Consider the following 25,970-nt stretch of genomic DNA (forward strand, 5'->3'; position numbering starts at 1 on the left):
CAAGATATAAAATTTAATCAAAGGTAATATATAGATGTGTTTTGTAGGTGGGGATTCAACAAAAAGATAGAAAATGTTTTAAGTACTATTTAAAAACTGTTTCTGGGGATCTCATAAAGTTTACATCAATTTTCCCATTATTTGCTGCTATGAGAAATATCTACTAACCAATCAAGAATCACAGAGCCCTAATGCACTCCACCTGAAACCCTTATTGGTCCTTTACTATTATAAAATGCTAACGATACAAAGCCATAAGGCTATCTCAATACGAAGCCTCTACTAGTCCCCCAAAAAGGGTGTCCTCAAACTGTTAGGAGAGTTTAAAGACTCCACTATAAACTGACTCATATATGAGCAAATCTAACGTTTGCAACAATACTTCCATAATCATCTTTGAAAGCACAAGAAAAATTAATTGTAAACAAAATTAAAATGCTAAATATTAAATCTGAGAATGGACACTTATAACAGTTTTTAAAATGCAAAACAGAGTTTTAAACACATTATCAAATATAGGCATTACCTGGATAGATGGCTTGTTTAAGTGACCCAGATTTGAGGTTGTTTGTCTTGGTTCATGTCCTAGGACCATCATATTAGCATTGATCAATCTGAAGGCATCAATAACAACCTGTAAAAACAAGGTGTCAGGTCAATTCTTTTTTAAAAAGCAAGTGATGATGCCAAGCAACCCTGGACAAGGCATGATCAACTTGCATCTGTTTCTGGCCTAGTTCCAGAAAATCATTTAATTATAATATTAATAAAAAAGAACCTCCTGCTGACTGTGCCATCAGCACACCACCCTCAATCTTGTAATGTAAGGTGACACCAATTATTGCAATTTTCATGAAGCAGTAAAGGAAAATATTAACTTTGCATCTTTATTATTGAAATACGTCATTATGACACTTACACCAAACAGCCTTCACTGGTGTGCATATGTTTGTCACCTAAATTTTACCTAATCAAAATGAATGACAAAGAAACTAAAACTGAAAGTGAGCACGAGCTAAGGGACCACATCTAAAGCCCAGCCCTGTCACATCAATTATACCACCACACGACTTGAAATGACAACAAAATTACAACCAGCAAGGCATTTGCTCCACGTATTCTCTTCTAGTCAGATACCTTTTACTTCTTGTGACTATAAAAGACTTTATACCTTGTCTGATGGCCTTAACTGTCCAAGCCACTGTCAAGAATAGGAAGCACAATACAAGAAAACCAAGGTCGTGTGTGCTTTAAGCCAGGAACGTGGCATAGAATGAAAAGGCCTTAAGTACACAGTGAAGAAAGAACAATAAGTATCCTCTTTGTGCTAAGTGTATTCAATATTTCTGTACAGAAAGACTTCATATTCTTACATGATACAGTATCATCTGTTAGCTCTTATACAGTAAGAGATTTAACGAGAATCACATACTATCCTATTGCTTTCTTCTGTTCATTATCATGGATTTGAAAGAACTCATTAAAGCTTTTAAATGTTGTGAAGTTTTAAGTAAAGCACTGGGACTTTAAGATAGATGCCTCTTCCAGGGAATTGAAATCAATAACCTAGAGAAAAAACTCAATACATTTGTCACGTAAAAAACTCTTAAACCAGGATAATATAGTATTTCTAAGTTTGCCATCGATAGTGTTAACTGAGATTTATCAATGTTTTAAAAGCTACTGCTAACTAGACTGGTTCTCATTTGTATAACTGTTTGAGGATACCAAGAGATTAAAATAAAATTTATTTTCAAGTTAAGCCAAATGAAATCTAATCAAGTCTGAGAAATCTGTTTGTAATAAGTGTTAACTACATGCTGTATGCTAAAGAACAAGATTTAAAGAAAGAGAAAAAAAAATCACCCTTTTTAAAAGGATGCCACAAAGGGTCCATATTACCAAAGAATACAAACTTATACCCAAAGCATTGCAAGTGAATCAATCTAGGGCCTCTGTCCACTCTGGTAGGCCAAAAATAAAAAATAAATAAATAAATAAATAAACAAACAAAAAACCAACAACTTTGATTTATGCTTTTATTTCTAACAGTTTGAATTTCCCCAAAGATTTCTCTTGCCTCAAAATAAAATCAAGTATCCTCAGAACACACATGACTTAATAGTTTGTGAAAACTATTTTCTTTTCATACAGTAACTGTAATCCGGACTTAACTTTCACATTTATATTTAAATAAATATGGCCGAGGTTGATACCTCTTCCTTATATTTAAAAAAAATTCTAATTATGTTTTCCCATAAAGCAATGAGTACTAATATCAAACATGCTTTAATCAGATATAATAAACACTTTAAAAGAGTTGTTAAAAAACATATAGAAGTAAAATTTTCTACTAAGAAGCACACATAAAGTAAACCTAAAATGTAGGCAAAAAATTGTGATCATTTTGAAAGATAACTGTACAATTTAAAGACAGAATTAAGAATTGTCACCCTTACTGTTAGTGCTAAGTACTTAAGAGCAAAGCACCATTTTGGTCCAATTGTTCTTAGAATCTTCCATTTTAAGATTTCAGTAAAATCATCTGTAGAAAAAAGACCACTCTATAAAACTACGAAAGTTCCACTATGCATCACAACAAAATGCCTATATAACAGCAGACAGCTAGCTACTTTACATGCAAAAAATCTCTGAAATACTTCTCTGGATTATTGTAAGTAGGTGTGAAACCTCACAAAAAGGGAATGAAAATACCAGATTAGTAGATATCATAACCAGTTAAAAACATCTGAAATAAAAAATTTTAAGCTCTATTAAAAAATTGAGAAACATTCAAGAATTTAATATACTGTTCAACTAATAAATAATGGCCTATGTGAAATGACATGCTTAGATTGACAATTCCTGAGTAGAAATATGATAGCCAATACAAAAATGAATACTTTACACCAAGTTTAAAGGAATTTGCTGCCATCACTATAGCAACTGTCCTAAGGAAACTAACATTTTCAGCAACCTGCAGACCAAAATTAGATTTAGTACGCAATAAAAATATAAATATGGCAGTATAGCCTACATTTCCATTTCTGTACAATTTTATAATTGCTTTTTGTGCTGTGAGAATAAGTGGGTTCCTCCTTTGGAGCAAACTATCAAAATAGACTCATTAATGTCCTGTGCACTAATGAGCAATGGGTAAAGAAGGTGTTAATTATGCCACACTAAGATTCAAGAAAAAGCCCTAGTGAGCACTTGGAGGTGTGTATAAACTGAAGGAGTTTCTCCATGTTTATGTATTTATAGCATGATGCAACAGAATGACAGCAAAGTGGTCACTCCATGGTTAAGAATGGAAATATTAGATACGATATGCTGAACAAAGAACCTCCAAGGATTAATTAAGGCATTGGGTGGGGGGCAGAGGAAATAATCCAATTTTTGGATCTACGTGATTTTCTAAACAGTTTGTTTTAAAATATATATACATTAAACCAGTTCCGTTATGCCTTATAAATCCAAATAGTAATTTAACCAAAAAACTTTACACAAAAACTACCTCCTTAACATGTAGTAACAAAAACTTGCAAGCTAGAGTATGAAGATTTTCAGGAATATGATGCTCGACGTTTATAATCCCTTTCCATGCTGAAGTCCTACATACCACACTGAATCTCTATTCACCAGCCTGACCATTTAATTTTTTCTGGTACAAGTGCCTTGAGACTTTTCAGAGGTCACTGCAACAGTAGACAGCTTATAACAAAACCATTAGCAGTTTGGTTAGCTTAGGGAAACCTCTTACTTTCCTTTTTTGTTTATTATCACTGCATGAATCTGCAGCATATGATAGTTTATAATTTCTCAGGCTTGTTAAATTCATGTTAAAGGTCTGTTTTCTTGTTGAATAAATTTTGTTCATATAATGCTGCCTATTTCATACACTCAGTCTTTAATAGCACCTTTGGTCTATGCGCAACTCACAGATCAAAACAGAGGACTAAAATAGGGGCTGATGATGCTATTTACATGTGTGATTCCTGCTGTCTTCTTGTTAGTAGCTTTAATATAATAGAAGACCTTGTCTGTTTTGTAATTAACACATCTTTACTGGAGAGATATTTGGAAGTGATTGCTGTGAATATACTGGTTAGTAAAATAAACACAATCACACACCACTTTCTGTTATCAGACAAATTTGTGAATTGTACACATTATATTCCAGATCAACAAACTGTGATATAACAGCCAAGTAGAAGACACATATTTATATAACCCTTTATTTTTCTGAAAATATGTATTCACTCTGACCCTGCAAATATAATTAGCTTGTGGGATGTGCAGATTTCAGTACCATGGTTGCTTTACTAATTGCAACTCTTGGAAATAGATACTAAATATTTGGAAGCTGCCAATACAAAATAAAAACTGCATCTTTTTTGTACATCTGTCTCAGCTTATAAAAGCAAAATAGTTTGAAAAACAATACTGTGTTCCATATTTATTCCAAGCACACCCAAGGGTCAAGGACCTATCATTTCATTTTAATAACGAATTTGGTTTAAGACTCAAAACTGTAATTATTTTTAAATTCAGTTTCATCTATTTTCTTTTTTTTTTTGGCTTCTTTCATAAGTATAGTACAGTTTATCCAATATGCTATTTATTTTTAAATTTGTGTTTTCATATCAACTGCTAGATCACTAAATTTCTAAAGCACCACCCTATAGTTCGCAATTTTTAAATTCAAAGGAGGCTATTTTTTAAGTAAAGCTCTTAAGATTAATTTAATACAAAGATACCTGAAAGAAAAATGCATACGCAGGTCTGGCAGAAGTTACTATAATTCACAGTCACTCTCTCATTCTGCCCCTCCTCTTTTTTTTGTTTAACAGTAGCTGCTGCCTTTGGCACTTCCAATTGCACCTGTATTGAAATCAATGACTATGAGAAGTGTTTACATGTAAAATGAACTAGAGTAAATTTTGAAAAGCTTGAAAAAAATTTTAAGACCTCAAAATCAATGTCAAACATCGAAGAGGAAGAGTTACAATTCAGTTACCAGTTAAGTTACATATTTAAAATCATATAAACCCACCACCATATATAGTCTCTAAATGACTATAAAGGCACTAGGTGTGGAAAGGAAAGCAACACCCCGTATCAAATACCCTTTATCACCTAGAAATGACCTGTTATCAACTGCTTAGGTTGTTTCGAGATTCTTTAAAAATTAAGGGTTCATGTGACCTGGGACGTACTGCTGGGCTCTGTGGCCATTTTGTTACTTCTGCAGCCATGCACTGCCAGACATCTACCAGAGAAGAACATCTTATGTCTCTTGTAAGCCCACAGCATAAAAAATTCAAAGAAATCTTACTTTTTTATGCCATTTCCAATGAAAAGCACTAAGAACTAAAACTGACTCATGCCAAATGCATATCACCGAATTGCTGTGATTTCTTAGTCTCAACTTTGCAACACGGAAATTATTTATAAAATGGCAATTTTAGCTCTGGAAAAGAAATTCCTAAGTGTGTGTACGTTTTATTTCTTCATCCTTGGAGAGTTGCTTACTGTAGCTAGAGATGTGTAGTACAACTTCAATATATTGGGAGACAAAAAAGGGGGGACGTGGTGTAACTGGCATAATGCATTTTTTTTGACAAGTGAAGACATGCATCAAAATTCAAACAGTAAAGCCACAAGTTTTGAGCGTGTATGACTTAATGAAAACAAATTGATCTTTAGAAACTAGTATGGCAAAAGGTAATTAGACAGTTTTAGATTCATGAAACTTTGTAAAAAACATAGTTAAGTCAAAGCTTGGCAGGATTTTTTAGTGTATGCATGTAGTCAGTATGGTATAGGTGTTTAAATGCTTGAGACACTCTGCTGTCAGAATCCTTCCTAAGTTAGAATTCTGGCTCTATCACTTGCTAGCTAAGTGATCTAGGAAGTTATTTAACCTCTCAACGTCCCATCTGCACGTGAATGACACCTCACAGAGTTGGTGATATGATTAAATAAAATACTACATGTGTGCCTGCCTCCACAGTTCATAGTGTTATTAACTGGGGCAGTCATGGGGTTGCCCAGTTAAGATCTCCTTTCAGTAGAACCTGCTGTGGAGAGCACAGCTGACTCACAACCTCCAGATGCTATACCCCTGGATCCTCTGGGGTTTTACCCCAGGTAACCCTTCCCTGGGGCTGCTCTCAGGCAAGGACTGAGCACAGTAGGGGTCCCAGGACCTCGCCATTCTTGCCAAATAAGGAATCCCTCTAAAGAGAAACTGTATCAAGGACCCCTATCAGCCTGGCTGAAACTTTGTTAAAAAGCATGTCTGACGCATTTCCTACCCAATCCTGCCTTCCCTTCGCAGTCCACAGGATCAGACCTGTACTGATGTCTGCAAGCTCTCCCCTTTATTCATCACAGGTTTCCCCCTAATAAATCTCTTGCATATCCAACTCCATTTTGACATCTGCTTCTTAGAGCCCCAAACTGACAAAGTAAACAAAGCAGAGGACTGCTACTGTAATATACTGTTAAAGTTAGAACAAAGCTGCCCTAAAAATTAAACCAGAATTGTAACTTTGGCATCCACAAACACTTGGCATATGAAAACATCAAAGGAAATTAGGGAAGGACATTTAAAGACATATTTCCTTAGGAAAATTCCTAATTAAAATAATGTTAAAAAACATCCAGTTATACTGAGTATTATCTTTTTTTAAAATGACAAATGCCTAGAATCTTGATACTCCCGTAAGATAGGTATTTCTAGCCTTGTGTGCGACAAATAGTGAACTTAAAAACTGAGCTTCTCAGGGGACTGTTAATGAGCTACAGAAGAGCCTGTCATCTCTGGGTCACTGGTCTGAATACACTTCTGTCTGGTGGCTACTCAGACAGCCTACATAAAATGAACAAGTGATTTCAGATTCCTTTCTAGTAGACAAACTAAAGCAACACAACTGCTATGCTTATCAACAGCTCCACATAAAGTAAAGGAATAAAAGGATCTAGAGACTAAAGGCTGGGGCTTGACCATGTCAGTGAGGAAGTAGGGAGGGTGGATGAGGGGAATAAAGGACTTACATAGTTCTGGTACTTTAACATCACCTTCAAAGAAAAATGCAAATACATTCTCCAAACTGCCATCTCTCAATAGGCAAGGTCATGTTCGTAAAACAAAATATATAAAATAAAGGTCAATTCCTTTTCTGTGTATCACTTTTATGTATTTTATTGGGCTTATTAATTAAATGAGTGTGTAGAAAATATCTCGTCTAATCTCTCAACAACTAAAAGTAGGTATTAATATTCTCAATTTATAGATGAGGAAACTGAGGCTAGGAGAACTTGAATAAATTCAGTGAGATGACACACCAGCAGGTGATACCATTATGATTTGTATGTACACAGCATGCCAAAGCCAGTCCTGTTCATCACCAAGCTATTTGATGTAACAGTTATTCTAACACAAAAGCAAGAAAAAACTTCTATTAGATTCAGTTAATTGACAGCAAGTTTAACGTCTTATTCACTATTGAATATCCATTCCCCAGTAGAGTACCTGGCACATATAATTTGATGCAGGATAAATATCTATTGAAATGAAAAGCTCCAAGAAAGCATTTTTGGATACTGTTTTATATAAAGTTTTACCATTCATGTTTATTGTCCCTTTCAAAAAATAAACCATTTATTATCTATAAAAATCTGATCACTAGGCTTTATAAAACATACACTTCCCATTTCCTTACCACGGCTCAGTTTTGAATTCATGGAAAACTCCATGGCACGCTGAACTGAAAAACACCAACATCACAAAGCACGAACTTGTGTTTAACTTGGAATAAAAACTGCACATAATAAAGCTATCTGAAATGTAAAAAAGTGGCAGTGGGCATCTACTAATCAGCTTACTTGTAGTCCAAGAATGACCACTGAAGAATCAACTACGACTTAGAAGAAAATTTACCACCATAATCAATTCTACCCTCTTTGGGAAATCACAATAACATATTAAACCTGACAAAACTAAGTCCCAGGTGCAGAAACAGCCTCACAATTAACAAGGGCTAATGACAAATCATTTGAATATGATCTTAAACAATATATATGGGCGATGAAAAGGCCTCTTATACAAAGTCATGTTTCCATCTGTTGGCAATAAGGACAGGGAGCAGACCTTACTCTTCTCTGTTTCCAGTGTATGCCTGGCATACAGTAGTGGTCAGTAAGTGTCTGTTGAACGAATGACCAGGGATCATTAGACTGGGGAAAGAAAAGCATTCAAGAAGCAAAAGAGTCAATAAATAATATTCTTATAGATAATGGGACACAGTTTTAAAGGTTTTCCTGTATCTTTACAGAAACAGCTGGATTCAAACTAATCCAGCTATTGAAGCACATCTATATCACTCAAAATGCGTAGCCAGTACTAAACAATAAATTAGCTCAGAGATTGTATTATTAATATAGAAGCTCTAAATTACAAGAACCACACTAACAACTGTTAATTTTATGTAAGATTTATGCTTTTTAGAATTGTAAACATAAAACTGCTTTAACATTCCTAGCTGACAATTTCTGATTATATCAGTTAAATAGTATAAACTATTAAATTTGTCTGTCAGGGATAGTATAAACACATTAGCACCTGTAATATTTTCTTAGATATCCTCACAGATTAAATCTAACAGTGTTATAAAACTTCAAATTGATAATAACAGTGAAAAACAGGAAGCAAACAAAAGATAATATAGTAACTAAACTTGTTCCAAGAGTTGGGTGAGTATGCTCACAGTGCTATATTAAAATATTAAAAGTGGAAATAGAATTTTTTGTGTCCTATTTTCTATTTTCCTCTTTCAATGTGGAAAACTAGATGAAGAAAAGGGGTGTGTGTGTGTGTGTGTGTGTGTGTGTGTGTGTGTGTGTGTGTGTGTACAATTTGAGATTAGGACTATCCAGCCCTAATTGACCCTTATGGGATAATGATCAAAAGAAAATCTGAATAACAGCTATTCTAAATCTTTTACTACCTTCAAAAGACAAATGACATGTTAAACTTGAACTCTAGCTCTGATTACATACAATTCAAATTCATCAAGGCTAATGTCCATGAACTGGCTCACTGACCTTATGAATTTCATGTATTTAATAAATGGCTCTAAGACTGCTAACATATGAAAATTACTTTAAAAACCTCACAAAATTAACTGCAGTTTTTTTTCCTAATATGCTGAAAGCCAGAATTGATAACAGGTAACCAATGACATTCATTCCTTGATTTTATTTTATAAACAGATATTTATGAAGAAAACTACTTTTGCCAGACACTATATAAATTCCAAGAAAATGTTTCCCCCAAAAGAGGCCCCAGTCTTGCAAAGGAGACAACACAGACAGATGAATAAAACACAAAAAATGGTTTTAAATACAATATATTAATCATTTCAAAGGACAAAAGTTTAATGTAATATATTCGTTTTCCTCTTCATCGCATGCCCCAGAGAAATATGCTGGAAGATAGTAAGTGCTCAATAAAAATTAGCTGAATCAGGAGAGTATTCCTAAATTAGTCAGGATGTAGAAAATACATAAGGGAAAGTTTTCATTTCTTTTGTAGTCATTACCTTCATCTTCCTGAAGTAATGTGAGCAAGTTAGTAATTAATTTATAGACTTGTTCTCAACAAAATTTTCAGAGGTATTCATTTAAAAAACATGCTAGTTGTAATTTATTTTAAGCCCCAGAATAACAAAGTGCCATTTATTGCACACCTCCTATTATGGCACATGCACTGTAATCATTACATATACCATTTCATAATACTCTGAATACTATGAGATAGTTAAGATGAGAAATCTGGAGCTCAAGATTAGGTAACTTGCTCAAGGTCATGCTGTAAAGAGATAAAAATTCTAATGTAAATCTGATTCCAAAACCTGTGTTCTTCATTACTCTATGCCCTGCCTTATGATATTGGGAGGAGGGAAAAAAAGAATAGCTAAAACAAAACTATTATTTGAGCAGTTTAAAATCTCTACCATCTTAAAACTTTCTAATACAAAATTTCTTGAAAAAATAAAATATTTGCCCCCTTACCCTGAAAAAGACATAACCTTCTAGACATCTGAAAATAAAAGGTAAGATCTTATAACATTCATTCTCTAACTCTTTTCTCCTTTATTTGTATTTATTCTTCAGGGTCCCATCTCTTTTGTAAAACACTGATTTAAAAAAAAAAAAACAGCAAAAACTACTTACATTCTAATATATCTGTGAAAGAAAAACGAACAAAGAGGTAAATACCACCTGGAATGATATTGTTTCTATATTCTTCCCCTGAGATACAAGCTCGTCTTTTCTGAGTGATGTCCTGTCCACCCATCAAAGCTCTGTCCCAGCCTCATCTACTTTGTGCAGCCTATACCGATTTCTCCCTTCTTCTAATTTAATTTGCATCTACTATGTTTGCTATACAAGCACTACTTTATTGCATATTGGCATATATAAGGTTCTGAGTAAGTGTTGATTTATCTCTAGCAACCAACTGCATACTTAGTTACAGGAAAAAAGCAGTATCAGTATAATTTGTATTCTATCAGTATGCCAGGTAGGATGATTATCATATAATTAGCAAAACGTTATCTGGCTCACTAGCAATATTAAATGTATATGATTTATCTTCTCAAAGAGACAAAGACCATTTTTTCTTTATTTTGTATCCCAGAATCGTTAGCACACAGCACATCAGATGTACCTACTGATGAGTTGATTTGTAACTAGATAAACATCATGTTTTAAAAATCCATCGAGTATTTCTGATCAGATTAAATAAAACATTTTCAAGATAACCCAGCCAATGTTAATATTTATTTGAACGAAAGGGTTATTAGTGTTGTTTATTTTTTATGTTTTCAAAATAGAGAACAGACACACAGATTGATGGGAGTTAGCAGGTAACATTTGAACATTTTACTGACAGGAATTCTGACAAGAAAGTAAGTTCTCAAAAGCAGTAATAGCTTTATGCTAGTTTTATGACTTTGCACACAGTGATCATTCTTTTTGCCCTAAAGAAGTATAGCTATATTACAAGTTGAATTAACTTCTCAATTTGCTGCTGGATCAAGTCCAAGTTGTAGGCTGAATATACAAGATAACAAAACATTAAGCAAGAGGGTGTCACTGTGCCACTTGTGAACTGAAGTTTAAAATATTTGAATATGTGTATTTTACAAATAAACTAAAACAGAATCTTAAAAACTACTTCACTGATAAGTTTGGAGCAGAGCTCACTGGTAATTTCTATGAGCTTACTCTCCATTTAAATTATGAATTTTATTATCATTGATTTTCACCTATAACATTTTAAATATTTATAGAATTATAAAATATATGGAGTGATATGGACTTTTTATCATATGGTATATTTTATTATTTACGTCAGTCTCAATGTGTGGTACTAGGGATGTCAGAAAAGCTGACAGGGATGAGTCTGTAAATTGTTTTTTTATATTAACAGAACAAATATTACATGAGAAAAATCAATTAATATATAATACCTATTATAAATAGTACAGAGAACTATTGAAAACTTAAGAGAAAATGTGTAGCTCCTTCTTCTGACTTATGCTGAAGGGCGTGATACCTATTCCTAAAAGTTAAGAAAGGCCTTGCGATGACCTCTGATACTCATTTTCTATTCCTGAGTTACTGTAATGATATCGTTCATAATTGTCTAATATTAAAGAGCCAGTAAACCAGCTTGAGCTCTGCAATTTTATAAACTTAGATTTGTACCCTTTTAGACTGCTTAACAATGGTATGATTTTATGCAAAGTAATCTCTTTGAGCCTAATATTTTTGGTCTCTCATTGATAAATGGAATAATAACAGTGCCTAACTCCAGAATTACTGAAAATAATAAATAAGACAAATGGAAGTGGCTATCACAATAATATCTGGTGCACAAGAGTAATTCCATAAAGATATAGTCAAGTCACATAAAAGGAAATCAAGCATTATACATTGAGATTATAAAGAATCCACGCTTATCTTATCATTCAAAAACAGAGAAAATAGTGGGATTTATAAAAATGGAAACATAAAAATATATAGGAAAGAGGTATAAGTGAACAGAGACTCAACCATTTTCATACAGACTGCCATTTTAACTCTTGATCTAATCATTGCCTTATTAAATATTTTAACATCTTTGAGAAACCAAGTACAAGGAAGAAGGGGAAAGTTCTATGTTATTCTTCAATTTTTACAAGTTTATATAGTTAAGTTTAATGATTTAAGTAGAACATTGGCCATGGATTTACTAGCATTTAATTTGCTTCATATTTTTGAGAAGTCTTGACACTGGGAGAATCCTAAATTGTAACCAAACTCAGACACTTTATAGATGAAGTTATATAATTAACAAAGAACTGGATCTTTTGTCAGGTAATATAATTGTATGAATCTATATGTTAAGTACAACAAATGATATGAATCAATGATACATATTTGTAACAACATTTTTCAAAAATATTTTAATACTTGTGATGTCATAATTTTAGATATATTATTTTTAAAGCACATATTTTACATGACAGCAGTCATGTGATACAAGTGTATTTTTAAATGCAATACATCCTTTTAATATGAATTATAATTAATTAGAAATAATGCAAATTCCAATGTTATATAATACTTAAACTAAGTTTGGAAACTAAAACTATCATTTAAAATATTATAAACAAGATAATCTAAAATAAAATATATACTAATTTATTTACATTTTGAGAATGCTTTTATTGGATTTAAGTTTGTATTTTCCTTTTCACAGTGGCCACCATCACATGAGCCAAGTATCATTAAAAAGTAAGTCACATTAATACAAAATGGAACTCTAATTATATTTAAAATTAAGCCTCAATTATTATTTGTAAATACTGTGGTAGGAAAACTTCATCGGATAACTCTGTTACATTTCTAAAATAATAATCATTATGTAAATGGGTTTGTAAAAAGGTATCTTAATAATTAGAGAAATTGAAGAAGTATTATATTGTACTTTAATTCATAAAACTAATAATCAAAATCAAGGATTTTAAACTCCTTTTATCTGTATCAGTTACATAACAATACACTTAGTAAAAAAGAAAGTAAATAAATTGAAATATAGGTATGCAGCAAGCATCAGAAGTTATCCATTCTGAATTGCCTAGTATATCAACTATTATTGTTGTTTTTGTGGCTAGTTTTTGTCTCTGAAAAGCTAAATCACATCTAATAGGATCATGATTTAGAGAAGACCTCAATTTTTATTTACCATAATATGATGTCAGAAAGTGTTCGACTTCAAATTCATGACAGATAAAAATTCCATGTTTTAACAGCCATATTTAGTTTGTTTGAGCTGGTGAGCAGATGTAAATGTAATCTGCAATACAATTAAACCTCAGGTCTGACAGCAAGCTGATATTTACTTTTAAGTGCTCTAAAAATTATTTGTAAAAGCTGCATAAAAAGAATTCCATAAACGTATTGTGATCTTATGTTAACAATTATTCTACACTACAATGGAAGTACATGCTCAAACAAGACACTCAGCAGTATTTTAAAGCAGTAACCACCTAGCCAATTTCTGTATGTTCTGTAGTTTTTCTAATCCACTCTCCCTGTGGTTGAGCAAAATCGAATTGCCTCTCACATTTGCAGACAGCTCTGTGAAGGTGATAATAGAGCTGCTCCCTGCTGTCATGAGGCAGGAAATAGGAAAATGGCATATGGGGCTAGAAAGAAAGAAATAAAAAAAAAGGGGGGGAAAAGAAGGAACGAACAAACGAACAAAAAAGAGAAAAAAAAACTAAATAAGAACAAAAGATTTCAACAAAGAACTATAACCCAATGTGCTTTGCAAGTTAATCTCTTTTCAGAATCATTTAGCATATTTAATCATTCATCTGTGTCCTCACTCCAAAAATGCGAATGATTGCTACCAAGTCTTTGGGACAAGTTTTCATTGTCTAAAATATTTGGAACACACAACTCCAGAATATGTCCTGCCACAATGTCTGCAAAACAGAGCTCTTTAACTAGATTTTAAAAATGTGCCAATCCCAAATTCACCATTTTAAAATAAAGGTAATGCTTATTAAAATATTAATGAAATGTGTATAGCAGGCTTTTAATATGGTTTAACGTTCCTAAATCTATGAAATAAAAAAATTAAAGATAAACATTTATGATTAGACAATATCTGAGTAATCTCTAAATACCAAGACACACTTACCGACTTACACAGTTTTTTTAAGTAAACGGGTTTTGTGTAATTAAGAATACTGCTTTAAACAAAATATTTTTATTTAATGTATGTGTAAACAGAATGTGGCAGTAGATGTTAATAAAGATAGAATCTACTCTACCTTTCCTTTTACACTCTGAATGGGATCCACAACCACTGCCACAGCTCTCTCTGACAAGGCTTCAAAGCTCTGCTGAGTGTTGATATCCACACCAGAAAGCCAACAACCAAAGCCAGGGTGACTGTGATACCAACCAACAACCATCTCAGGCCTGAAACAAAGAGGGCATTCAGCGGCTCAGAACAAAACAAGTAATACATTTATGATATGAAAAGAAATAACACACTAACAGGGTATAAATTAAGAAGAGATGAAAAACACACAGGTGTGAAAAAGCACCATTAGAAACACTGAAATCATGCACCATATTATTCAGAAAACATGGAAATGTATAAGTGTGACAAAGGAGTGGTATCATTAAGAGATGCACATTAGCAGTGGTAGATAAGGCTTTCAGTTTTTCACCTTGTTACCACACTTTCTCAGAGCCAGTTTTTACTCTTTCAGCATTCAAGTAAATATCTACTCTTTAACTCCTTAGCTCTGGGAGTTGGATTTTCCAGGCAGAGTACATTTTTAACAATGGACACCAGGATCCACTGTTGTGAAAGGATTAAATATCAATTAAACCAGCAGTAGAACTAGGAACTCAGTCAAAAACCAATTTGCACTGTTCTGCTCAGCTGCTGAGCCTTTTGCTAACATTAATTTTGAAGTTTTTTCCACAGTAGAAGAATTTGAGCAAGAGAATGACAACTATTGAGAGATTTAATCTGAGAGAAAAAACTTGAAGAATATTTAGATTCTGCCTGCCGTTTTTAAAACTCATAATGCCTATTAATATAATTAAATATTCAGAATCTTATTCAGTTGAAACTCTCAAATACTTGTAACAGACAAGCTCTTTCAATTATAAGTGAGTAGAGAGTAACTCCGTATGCTAAAGAGAGGGAAGTTACAGCCCAAGCTTACTATGTGATGGCTGAGAATTTTAATACAAAACAGTTTTCTGACTGGCAAAATTTCTTTGATTCTAGATGGAAGAGAGACTAGATAGGTGGGGCACAGCACTGATAGTGATACTGTACATGAACTACATGGCATTTTTTTCTAGGAGAGATATTCACAAACATTCAAAATTTTGAGATATGTTTCTGAAAGTATTTTCTATTGTCCTTTAAATGATCGTCTAAAATACTTACCTTCCTGTCTGCTTCAACATATCCAACATTTTGGCTTGGAATACTGGATCAACTGCCTCCACACTGACACCCTGGTTTAGAAAGAAATAAAAAATGGTTAGCTTTTATAACTATGAAAAAATCCCACAAAACTATATATTACAATGTAAATGAACAAAAAGCTACCCAAAAAAACAACCTACGTATATTACTTTGAGATGCCAAAATAATTTTATAGGTTTTGATACCTATATTTGATACCTACTCTTGTCATTCAATTATAAACCAAACATCAATAAAGCTTCTAAAATTGACAAGTACCAAACTGCTGTGAGCTAATAAGACGATTTTCAGGATCCTTTAATAGGTTATGGTTACATCTGTATATATGTGTATATGAAATACCAAACAATTGAATCAATTATTTTTTGGTTAGGCCTATCTAGACAAGCATACTTCCTAATGCCATCCTTTGATAACTGATAAGCATCTCACCCAAAGTTCTATAACTATTCATCTATAATCATAATCAACAATTTCAATTCTTTTTTTTAGTAATGTGAACACTTTGAAGAAGGAAAATAATTTATTAGTTTCCCTGACTTGTTTTGGGAGTGAGTGGGTTGGAAGGGGAGGAAGTTTAGTGCTTCGGTTAGGAGTACTTGGTAGATTAGGTGGCTGGAGGGAAATAAAGACTTTTGAATATTAAATATAAAAAAGCATTCACAAAAAATTCCCCACTAGAGACAATCTACAGCCAAAATTTTAAATGTTGCATTATTTTGCTAGTTCAACCAAAACAAGATTTTAGAACATGGAACTATTAAAAGCATTCATATCATCTCTTCAGTGATAGATCACTGTCATTACAGCTCCCACAAGGCTTTCTTCTAACATCAGGAATTTAAGTCTAATCTACTTAAACAAACCAGTTAACATAAGCACTTTCTACCCACGAAAACAAACAGTATTTCAAATTCTAATTGACAATGCATGATCAAGAACAGGGGTATGCAATCTGCTGCCTACAGGCTAAGAATGTTTTGTTTTTTGTTTTTTCATTTTTAAAAGGTTGTTAAAAAAAAACAAAACAAGAATATGAGAGAGGCATACATCTTCACAGAAAAAGTTTGCAACCTCTTGGGCCAGAAGAAAAACTTTTTAATTCTACTACACAGAGTGAACAAAGGGATCAAAATCTTCTATTTTATACTGTCAAACAAGCATTTTCACAGAAATAATGATATTAAAGCTTAAGAACCCATTATTATAATAGATAAGCACATAAGGACTACATGTAACAAATAAGTTAATTGTATTATGTATTATATATTCTGACATGAAAAGACAGATGCAAATAATAGTCTAAGATTCAAATCTAATTTTATAGTTAATATGTAGTACATTTCTCTATGTCTACAGTACAAAATAAATATAAAGGATATTCAGGTGGACAAAATCAGCAGATCCAAATTAATTTACCTCAACAAACTGGTCTATTGAAAAAGTTACATAGTTTTTTATATTTTGCATCATTTACAAATAAACTGTATTCTGTAGCAACAACTCCATTTAAAATGCTTATTACAGATACACAGACATATGTTGACTTATTTAAAAACAAAATTTGTTTCTCTAGCATCTACTTTACCAAAATAGGAAAAAGCCTCAAACAGAACAAACAGCTTTATAAAAACAATTTCTTTAATCCAGATATTTTATAAGGTTCAGTAAGTGAAAGGTTGCATATTAGAGAAAAACATCCATCATAAAGATAAACATATTATATTTTTCTAGGCAAACAGATGAGAAGGATATGTGTGTTGTTTTTTGGAAAGTAGGTAGAATAGTCATTGTTGTTTGTCCATTTTCTTTAAATCTCAATGTACACACCTATCTACACAAGTCCAATGCATTAAATAAAATAGCAAAACAAAACAAAAACTTCCAGAAAGAACCATGGTTCCAAACAGACAGAATAGATGACTTCTGAAATCTTTATGAAGTATGCTTCTTCTATTAACAAATTACCATACCAGGGCAATGAGAATTAAAATTTATCAGAGTTTTTTGTGTTTTCAAATTAGGCATTTTGAATAGGAGAAGCTTCAGAGCGATTTATCACCTTGCATAGAATATTTTTCAAAGGGCCATATTTCAAAATAACAGGAACAAAACATGAGGACTAGATAATGTACGGAAATGAAAATCTAATTATGAAAGTCTCTGAAATCTTTTGAACCAAGTGTTCAAACTAATCAAACTATTTTAGGGTAACTAACTTATAAATCCAGTATGCTATCCCAGTTTAAGCTGAAGTGAAGGTACGAGTAAAGGGATATAACGTTAGCATCATTCATTTTGTGGGCCTACAGGGAATTCATGATGCATTTGAAACATAAAAAATTTAATTCAATACAACCTAGATTTTTCTATCATTAATCTTATGATGAATTTTTCCTATCAGGAAGGGAAAATATAATATGATGAAAGTTATCTTGCATAGGAAAAGAAAAGAGAAAAGAAACACATTTGTTTGCAGGAGGCAACCAGAAAAGTACTCACTGTTCCTGACTGAGGCATAGCAAACACATCTATCACTCTGACGGTGTAATCATCAACAAACTCTCCAAGCATCAGACCCATAACTTCCATTGGAACTCCAGCACGACCATGTTTTAACATCTATAAGAGGAAGATATGTGGACACAAAGTTTTGAGATCTTTGTTCTTATTTATTTACCTTTTAACTAAGAACCTAATGTCGTTTCAGTGGAAATAAAACACTCTATTTTACAAATGTGCCTAAAATAATAGCTATTGTCTGAAAGGGTTAAGGTGACAAATAATCCAAAGTAAAAGATACACTGAAAGCAACAGAGATCCCTAAAGCAAGTAACTCCATTCAATACTTACCTTTAACAGTGCCAGGGAAGAGATATAGACTTGTTCTGCTGTGTCCACTGCTGGAGCATCTGTAGGTGGCCCCTAAAAACAAGCACATCAATTATTATAAACTAAGAGTTTATGAGTCTAAAATTAAAGTTACATGTTACAGAAACTCGCTTGCTTTCAGAGAATTTTGGGAAAACATGTCAAGTACCCTTTTATTCAGGTACAACACACATAATCAAAACAAGTCTGATATATTAAACCTGTACAAAACAGACAGAACTTAGTACTCAGGCAAGTATCCAATGGACATCAAGCTTACATCTTTCAGCACTGTTAACCTACCTCCACTCAAAATATCTATAATGCACCAAATAGCCATGTTTCTTACCGCAATGTGAACGTAAAAAGCTACTGGATTAGGATGAGTAACTGAAAGAGCAATACATACAGCAAATTCTCTGAGCTTGATTTTCAGCTAAAGACAGCATGTAGATTAGGGCTATGGGATCTCTTTGCAGATAGTAGGTGTAGTGGGAGGAGGCGAGCAGAAGACTTCTAATCCCTAGGTGAAAGAGCTGTGAACAACATACACTGTTCCCTTCCCCCTACAAACAAATTTAACACAATTAACCCAGGTGTGAACAAACTGGTTGAAACTGATGCAGCTAACATGAAAATACTTCCACATTCTGACCACTACCTCTAAAACAAATATTACTATTAATCTTATTACAAGCTAAGGAAGGCACTATGTTTCTCCCTAAGGATTCTATGTTCGTCAAAAGCAGCAAACCTCTTACTATAGCATTCTGCAGCACATAGAGTCCTTACCCTCAAGATGACTATAATCTTATAAATGTCATTCTGCCCCAACCAGTGCTCATAGAACACTTCTTTTTTTTTAAATACTGGGATGTCCTTTTTTTTTTTTTTAATTAAAATGAGATGTGACTTATAATTGCCAGGTTCAGTTTTGCTTAAAGTCCCTTTTCTTTGACAATAATTCTGTTACAAGTTATATAACAAATATATTAGCTATCCAAATTATGTCAATATTCTATCTCGCCCGCATAGGTTATTTATGAAAATTACACAATTGCTTTACTCATTGTGTTTCACACTTACAGCTCTATGTGTCTGTGTGCTTCTTCTTGTCTATTTACATGCTAAATTCTGTGATTTTTCTTGGTTTTGTTGAAAAGCTCATTAATATTTACTGGAAGCATTAACTATAAAAGGTTCTATAATATGTTTTCTCTAAATACAAGAACCATACAAAAACTACCTTTGTTTCCTTACGTACAAAGTTGTAAGAAAAATCAAATTTTATTTTTATAATAAATGTCGGATAATACATTTAAAAACCTACGGAATTCTTCATCTATTATAACCCAATGCAGCTTTATTGCTTGCCTTTCAAATAGATATGAATCTCAGAATGAAAACTGTAAGGTAAGGCACAGTGCTATCTACCACACCAAAATATTTGCTGAGGTCATCTTATACAACATAATAATTTTGTTGATATGATCATTTTATTCCTCTAAGAAAGTTAAGAAAATTTAAGAAGAAAGGTGAGGACAGTAGGAAAATGTAGTGAGAGGTTTTGAGGAAGAAATACTTTAAGGTCAGGATAGTGAACGCTGTATAAAAATTATTTCCTGGATCCAGAGCAACTTAAAAAAATGCATATGGAGAAAGAATTTAAACTGGCATCTAGACTATAGTTATTAATATTTAGCCTTTTTCAACTTCTCAGAAAATATTAAGAAAAAACAAACAGGGAAATACAACATCACACCATCACCAAAATGCATTACCGACAAAGTCCAGAAACTATTTCTGACACCAAGAAGAAACACTGTTTTTGTTCAACGGTGTATATAACCAGTACCTAGCAAAGTGCCTGGCACATAATAATAAGGGAACTCGATAAATATTGGTTGAAAAAGAATGAATGAATAAACTGAGGTACTGCAAGCCAATGGGACAGAAATGAAAAACACTCACCATTTATTCTGTGAGAGAGAACAAGCCATATATAAATAGATATGAAGATTCTTAGCTCCTCTCACTATTTTCTTCTGACTCAGAAACATACTATCAGAAAACCATGCAGCTGTTTCTCTACTGTATGGGTGCTGGTTTTTGAGATAGCAGCCAGTGATATTTCCTATTGCCCCACTCACTCCATGACTATTCGTTTCTTGATCTAGTCAGACTAAATTTTCCAGAAAACTTAGGGACAAGCACAGAAGGATTTGTAGCAGTGAATTGCACGAAGGAAGGAAGAAGGAAAGGGAGGAACGGAGGAAGGGAAGAAAGAAAAAGAGTAACCCATGGAAAACACTGTCTATGGGACAGATGAGATGGTAAGGACCTCTGCTGGAAGTGAGTGTCTAAATCTGAGGCTATCGTTTTTCTCAATGTTCACCTGTTCAGAATAGCACACACCCAGCCAATGACGGAGAAGAAAACCCCATGTAAAGACCCTGGAAATTTAGCTAAGATATGTAAGAACTTATATGGCTATAGATTAAAGATGACCCAAGATGAAACAAATGTGGGGCTGTGGACAATTTACATACATTATCTTCTGGCCAACATTCCTGGGGAATATAAATAACTAAGTTCCAAAAACGCAGATATTATCCAAGTAACTATACATAAGGCAATGGAGAGAAATGAAATATGCTAAATTCTTTATATTACTTATAGGAGGAGAAAAAAAGATCTGTTCAAGTGTTGACTTTGACTATTATAGAAATACGGATTAAAGAGTTTTTTGAACTACTTTAAAATAACCATGATAAACATTAAAACTGAATGTACACCTTGGCAAATCACTGGAGAATAAAAAGCAAACACAAATAACACTGACAAATGAAAGAACAGTAGGGCACCATAAAGGGAGCAAAACAAAAATAGCAAACAATATAAGGTAAGATCAATTCTACTGTGATGGAAAAATATAAATAAATGAATTAAAGTCCCTTCTTAAAAGTCTCCCATAATGGGTTTAAAATGGATATTCATGTATATGCTGCTTACAAATAACAAAACAAAAAGATTGGTGAGATTTGTCAATCAATGATATACCGACTTCTTCTTGTAAAAGAAGCCACAATAGCCACTATGTTTTACTCACCCTGCCTTTCTTCAGTGATGAATTACATAAATAGATTTTGCAGTATTAAATGACCTTTGTACTTCTGAGATAAACTGTTCAAGTTTCATTTACTACTTTTTTTTACTTACGGTTTTTGTTTCCCTGTTTATAAGTGAGATTCTGGCTTTTTTTTTTGCTGTTAAATTTGTCAAGTTTTGATACCATTATGCTAAATTTATAAAACAAACTGAAAAGTTTTTTTATTTCCCACTTTCTATGCTCTAATAATATTTATATATACTAAATTATCCATGTCTTAAAAATTTGGAAGAATTCATTAGTAAAATATTTGTCTCTGAAGCTGACTTTGGAGCTTTAATTGTTGTAACTTTTTCAGTGGTATTAATAAATTCAGATTATTTATTAATAAATTATATGTCTTGAGACTGGATGGACTATTACATTATTTCAGATACTTCATTTGGTTTAGATTTCAAAGTAATCACCATAGAATTGAACATATTCTATTTTAATTTTTAATTGTTTCATACTAAAAATATGTAAAACTGAACTGGTTTCTCCACATCACATTATCACCCAGAAAGATTGATTTACATTTAAAAAAAATCAAATCATAATAAAAACTATGCTAATAATATTGAAGGGAACACTTCCTAATCCATTCTATGATCCACCATTACCCTGATATTAAAGTTAGATAAAGACAGAACAAGAAAAGAAAGCTACAGAAAGAGAGCTAAAGTAAGTCTTCTGAAAACTGGTGCAAAAATCCTCAACAAAATACTAGTAAACAGAACTCATGAGCATATTAAAAGGATTATACACATAACCAAGCGGTATGTATGCCTGCAATGCAAGCATGCATGGTTCAACGCACAAAACTGACCAATGGAATACACCACATCAATAGAATGAAGGGGGAAAAAGTGTACATTGTCATCTCAACTGATTCAAAAAAAGCCTTTGACAAAACTGAACACACTGTCATGATAAAAATACTCAACAAACTAGAAATGGAAGGAAACTACCTCAACAAAATAAGCCATATATGAAAAACACATAATATTCCATGGTAAAAGACTGAAAGCATTTCCTCTAAGATCAGGAACACAGTAAGGGTGCCTGATTTCACCACTTCTATTCAACATAGTACTGAAAGTGCTAGCCAAAGTAATTGGACAAGAAAAAGAAATCAAGTGCATCTCAATTGGAAAGGAAAAAGTAAAATTACCTCTGCAGATGATCTTATATATAGAAAACCCTAAAGATTGCACTAAAAAACGTATTAGAATAATTAAATTCAGCAAAATAGCAGGCTACAAAATCAGCACACAAAAATCAGTTGCCTTTCTATATACAAACAACCAACAATCTGAAAAGGAAATTACAAAAACAATTCCATTTACAATAATATCAAAAAGAACAAAATTCTTAGGAATTAACTTAAACAAGGAGGTTAAAGACCTGTACAATGTAAACTACAAGACACTGCTGCAAAAAATTAAAGAAGACATAAACAAATGAAAACACATCTCATGTTAATAGATTCAAAGACTTAATATTGTTAAAATGTCAATATTATCCAAGGCAAACTATAGTTTCAATTCAATCCCTATCAAAACCCCAATGTTTTTGGTAGAAATAGAAAAAAACTCATCCTAAAACTCATATGGATTTTCAAGTGACCCTGAATAACCAAAACAATTCTGAAAAAGAACAAAACTAGAGTACTCAGACTTCCTGATTTCAAAACTTATTACAAAGCTACAGTAATCAAAACTGTGATAATGGCACAAAGACAGACATATAGATCAATAGAATAGAACAGAGAACACAGAAATAATTTCTCACATGTACAATCAAATGATTTTTAAGAAGATGCCAAAACCATTCAATAGGGAAAGGACAGTCCTTTTCAACAAACGGTGCTGGAAAAACTAGATGTCCACATGCAAAAGGATGAAACTGGAACCTTAGCTAATACCAAACAACAATTAACTCAAAATGGATCAAGCACCTAAATGTAAGACCTAAAACAATAACAGAAGAAAACACAGGAAAAAAGCTTCATAATATTCATTTGGCAATGATTTCTTGGATATGACACCAAAGGCATAAGTAACAAATGAAAAAGTAGATACTATGGACTTTATGAAAACTAAAAAATTTTGTGCATCAAAATTTTACTGTCAGCAGAGTAAAAAGGCAACCCACAAAATGGGAGAAAATATCTGCAAATTATATATGTGGAAATTATAGAGAACTCCTAAAACAAAACAAACAAACAAAAACAAAACAAAACCGACCAAACAACTTGATTCAAAATGGGCATTTTTTGAATAGACATTTCTCAAAAGAAGATACACAAATGCCCAACAAGTAAACAAAACGATGCTCAACATCACTAATCATTAGGGAAATGCAAATCAAAACAGTGTGTGTGTGTGTGTGTGTGTGTATACATATATATGTGTGTATTTATATATATACATATACACACACACATATATACACACGCACATATATACACACATATATAATCGATCTCTGATCTGGGTTAGGTACAAACCCAACTGAACAAAGAAAACAATATAAAGCTGACAACATAATCTAAAATTTCTGAATACTGAAAAAAAATAAAAAGAAAAAATACCTAAAAAAGTAGTTACCCCATTTATGATTAAAAAAATCAATACACAAGTCAACAAAATACTAAAACATTAATAGAAACATGGGCAAAAAATAAATTAATTACATAACACACACATGATGAAATAAATATGAAAATTGTCCAACCTCACTATGAAATAAATATGAAAAAGTCCAACCTCACTAGTTGACCTTCTATAATTAAGAAATGCCAATTAACACATTAATTGTTGTTGTTTTTCTATAATATCAAACAAGCTTTACAATGCCCAATTTTGGAAGAGGGTACAATAAAAGAGACACTCTCACCACTGTTGGTGGGGATGTGAACTGGTATACTCTATCAGAAAAGCAACTAAGCAATGTGTATCAAGAGCCTTACAACTGCACAAACTTCCTGACCTACTTTAGCACTCCCAGAAATAAATATTTAAGTAAATAAGCAGAGATATTTCCATGAACCAGGGCGTTCATGGTAGTTATTTTTAAAATAATGCAAATAAACCTAGGAACAAAATAACCAATAATTAAAGAATATTGTTGAAAGCTCCTTTTTCTGAGATCTCTGATGACGGTAACCATCTTAATCGGCAATGTTACCATCAGTTAAAAGTATGCCAGCCTGCTGCTATACTGAATATTTTAAACTTCCAATCTTGAAGGAATTCTCTAACTTAAAAATAAGGCTAAGACCAGGAAGACGGCTGCTACGTACATTCACATAGAAGCAGACTGCTATCCCTTTTTGGGGGCTATGGTAGTAACAGAGGTAAATCAGGAATCAACCCGTAAGGCAATCGCATAGACTTCAATGTTTACCAGTGTAAAGCATTTTAGAGCTAAAGCACTTAAGAATACAGCCTTTTTTTGGCCAGTTCTTAACTGTGTGTAAGGGATTCCACTTCAGAAATTTCTACTCTGAAAATCTGAGCTATCAGTGTGGAAAAGTGACTTAAAATCTTGATATATAGGAAAGGCTCAAAAGAACTTGATGTAGCTTGGAAAAGATTCAAGGTACAAAACAGCTATCTTCAAATATATGAAAACCTGTGAGACCAAGTTCAAACTAAGTTCTCAAAGTGCAGTTCCAGAACCAGTTGCAGCATCAGCATCATCTGGGATTTTGTTAGAATTCACATTTTTACTGAATTAGAAATTCTGGGGGCAAAGCCCAGAAATCGGGATTTAAAAAAAGCCCTCCAGGTGATTCTGATGCTTGCTAAACTTTGAGAACCACTGATTTTAGACTATATAGTCTGTAGACCTATGGCTAATAGGATGAAGCTATGGAGTGATTTGGATTCAATGTAAGAAAAATCTTGTATTGGTCCAAGCTGTCTAAAGAAGACTTAAAGTTAATGAGTTCCCCATAATTGGAGTTATTCAAACGTAAGTGTTCAAACGTATGAAATGGTATAGAAGGGGTTCAAACATTCGGTGACTGATTAAATCAGGATGTGTTTTTAGGTTCCTTCCTAACTTACTAATGCTACCAATCACCATATTGTCTACCATGTGAGACATCTCAAATTGAACATCTTCAAAAATCAAACTCACCACGTTTCTCTATAAACTAATTTTCCCAAATTATAATAATTCTAATTAATTATCTTGAATCTCAAACTAGAAACCTAGGCAAAATTTTTGTTGCCTCTCTTTTAATTCTTATATTGAACACATCATGAAGTTTTATCACTTCTTTGTTATTCTTCAATGTGACAGAGGTTTCAAAAATATTCACTTTTGGGGAAAGAGTTTCAAGAAAATACCATCCAA

The 25,970-nt window shown here is 32.8% G+C and overlaps 1 protein-coding gene across 1 annotated transcript in view; it reads right to left on the reverse strand.

Annotated features, from left to right (window-relative positions):
• PSMD14 (proteasome 26S subunit, non-ATPase 14) overlaps positions 1–25,970 on the reverse strand; it is an 89,718-nt gene that overhangs the window by 29,279 nt on the left and 34,469 nt on the right. The window contains exons 4-8 of the mRNA XM_033112807.1: positions 18,437–18,508; positions 18,086–18,205; positions 15,542–15,612; positions 14,400–14,550; positions 527–634 (exon numbers count right to left, since the gene is read on the reverse strand). Coding sequence (XP_032968698.1) covers positions 527–634; positions 14,400–14,550; positions 15,542–15,612; positions 18,086–18,205; positions 18,437–18,508 — 522 coding nt within the window. The remainder of the gene's footprint in view (positions 1–526; positions 635–14,399; positions 14,551–15,541; positions 15,613–18,085; positions 18,206–18,436; positions 18,509–25,970) is intronic.

This window comes from Rhinolophus ferrumequinum, chromosome 8 (assembly GCF_004115265.2).
Source record: "Rhinolophus ferrumequinum isolate MPI-CBG mRhiFer1 chromosome 8, mRhiFer1_v1.p, whole genome shotgun sequence".
NCBI lineage: Eukaryota > Metazoa > Chordata > Mammalia > Chiroptera > Rhinolophidae > Rhinolophus > Rhinolophus ferrumequinum.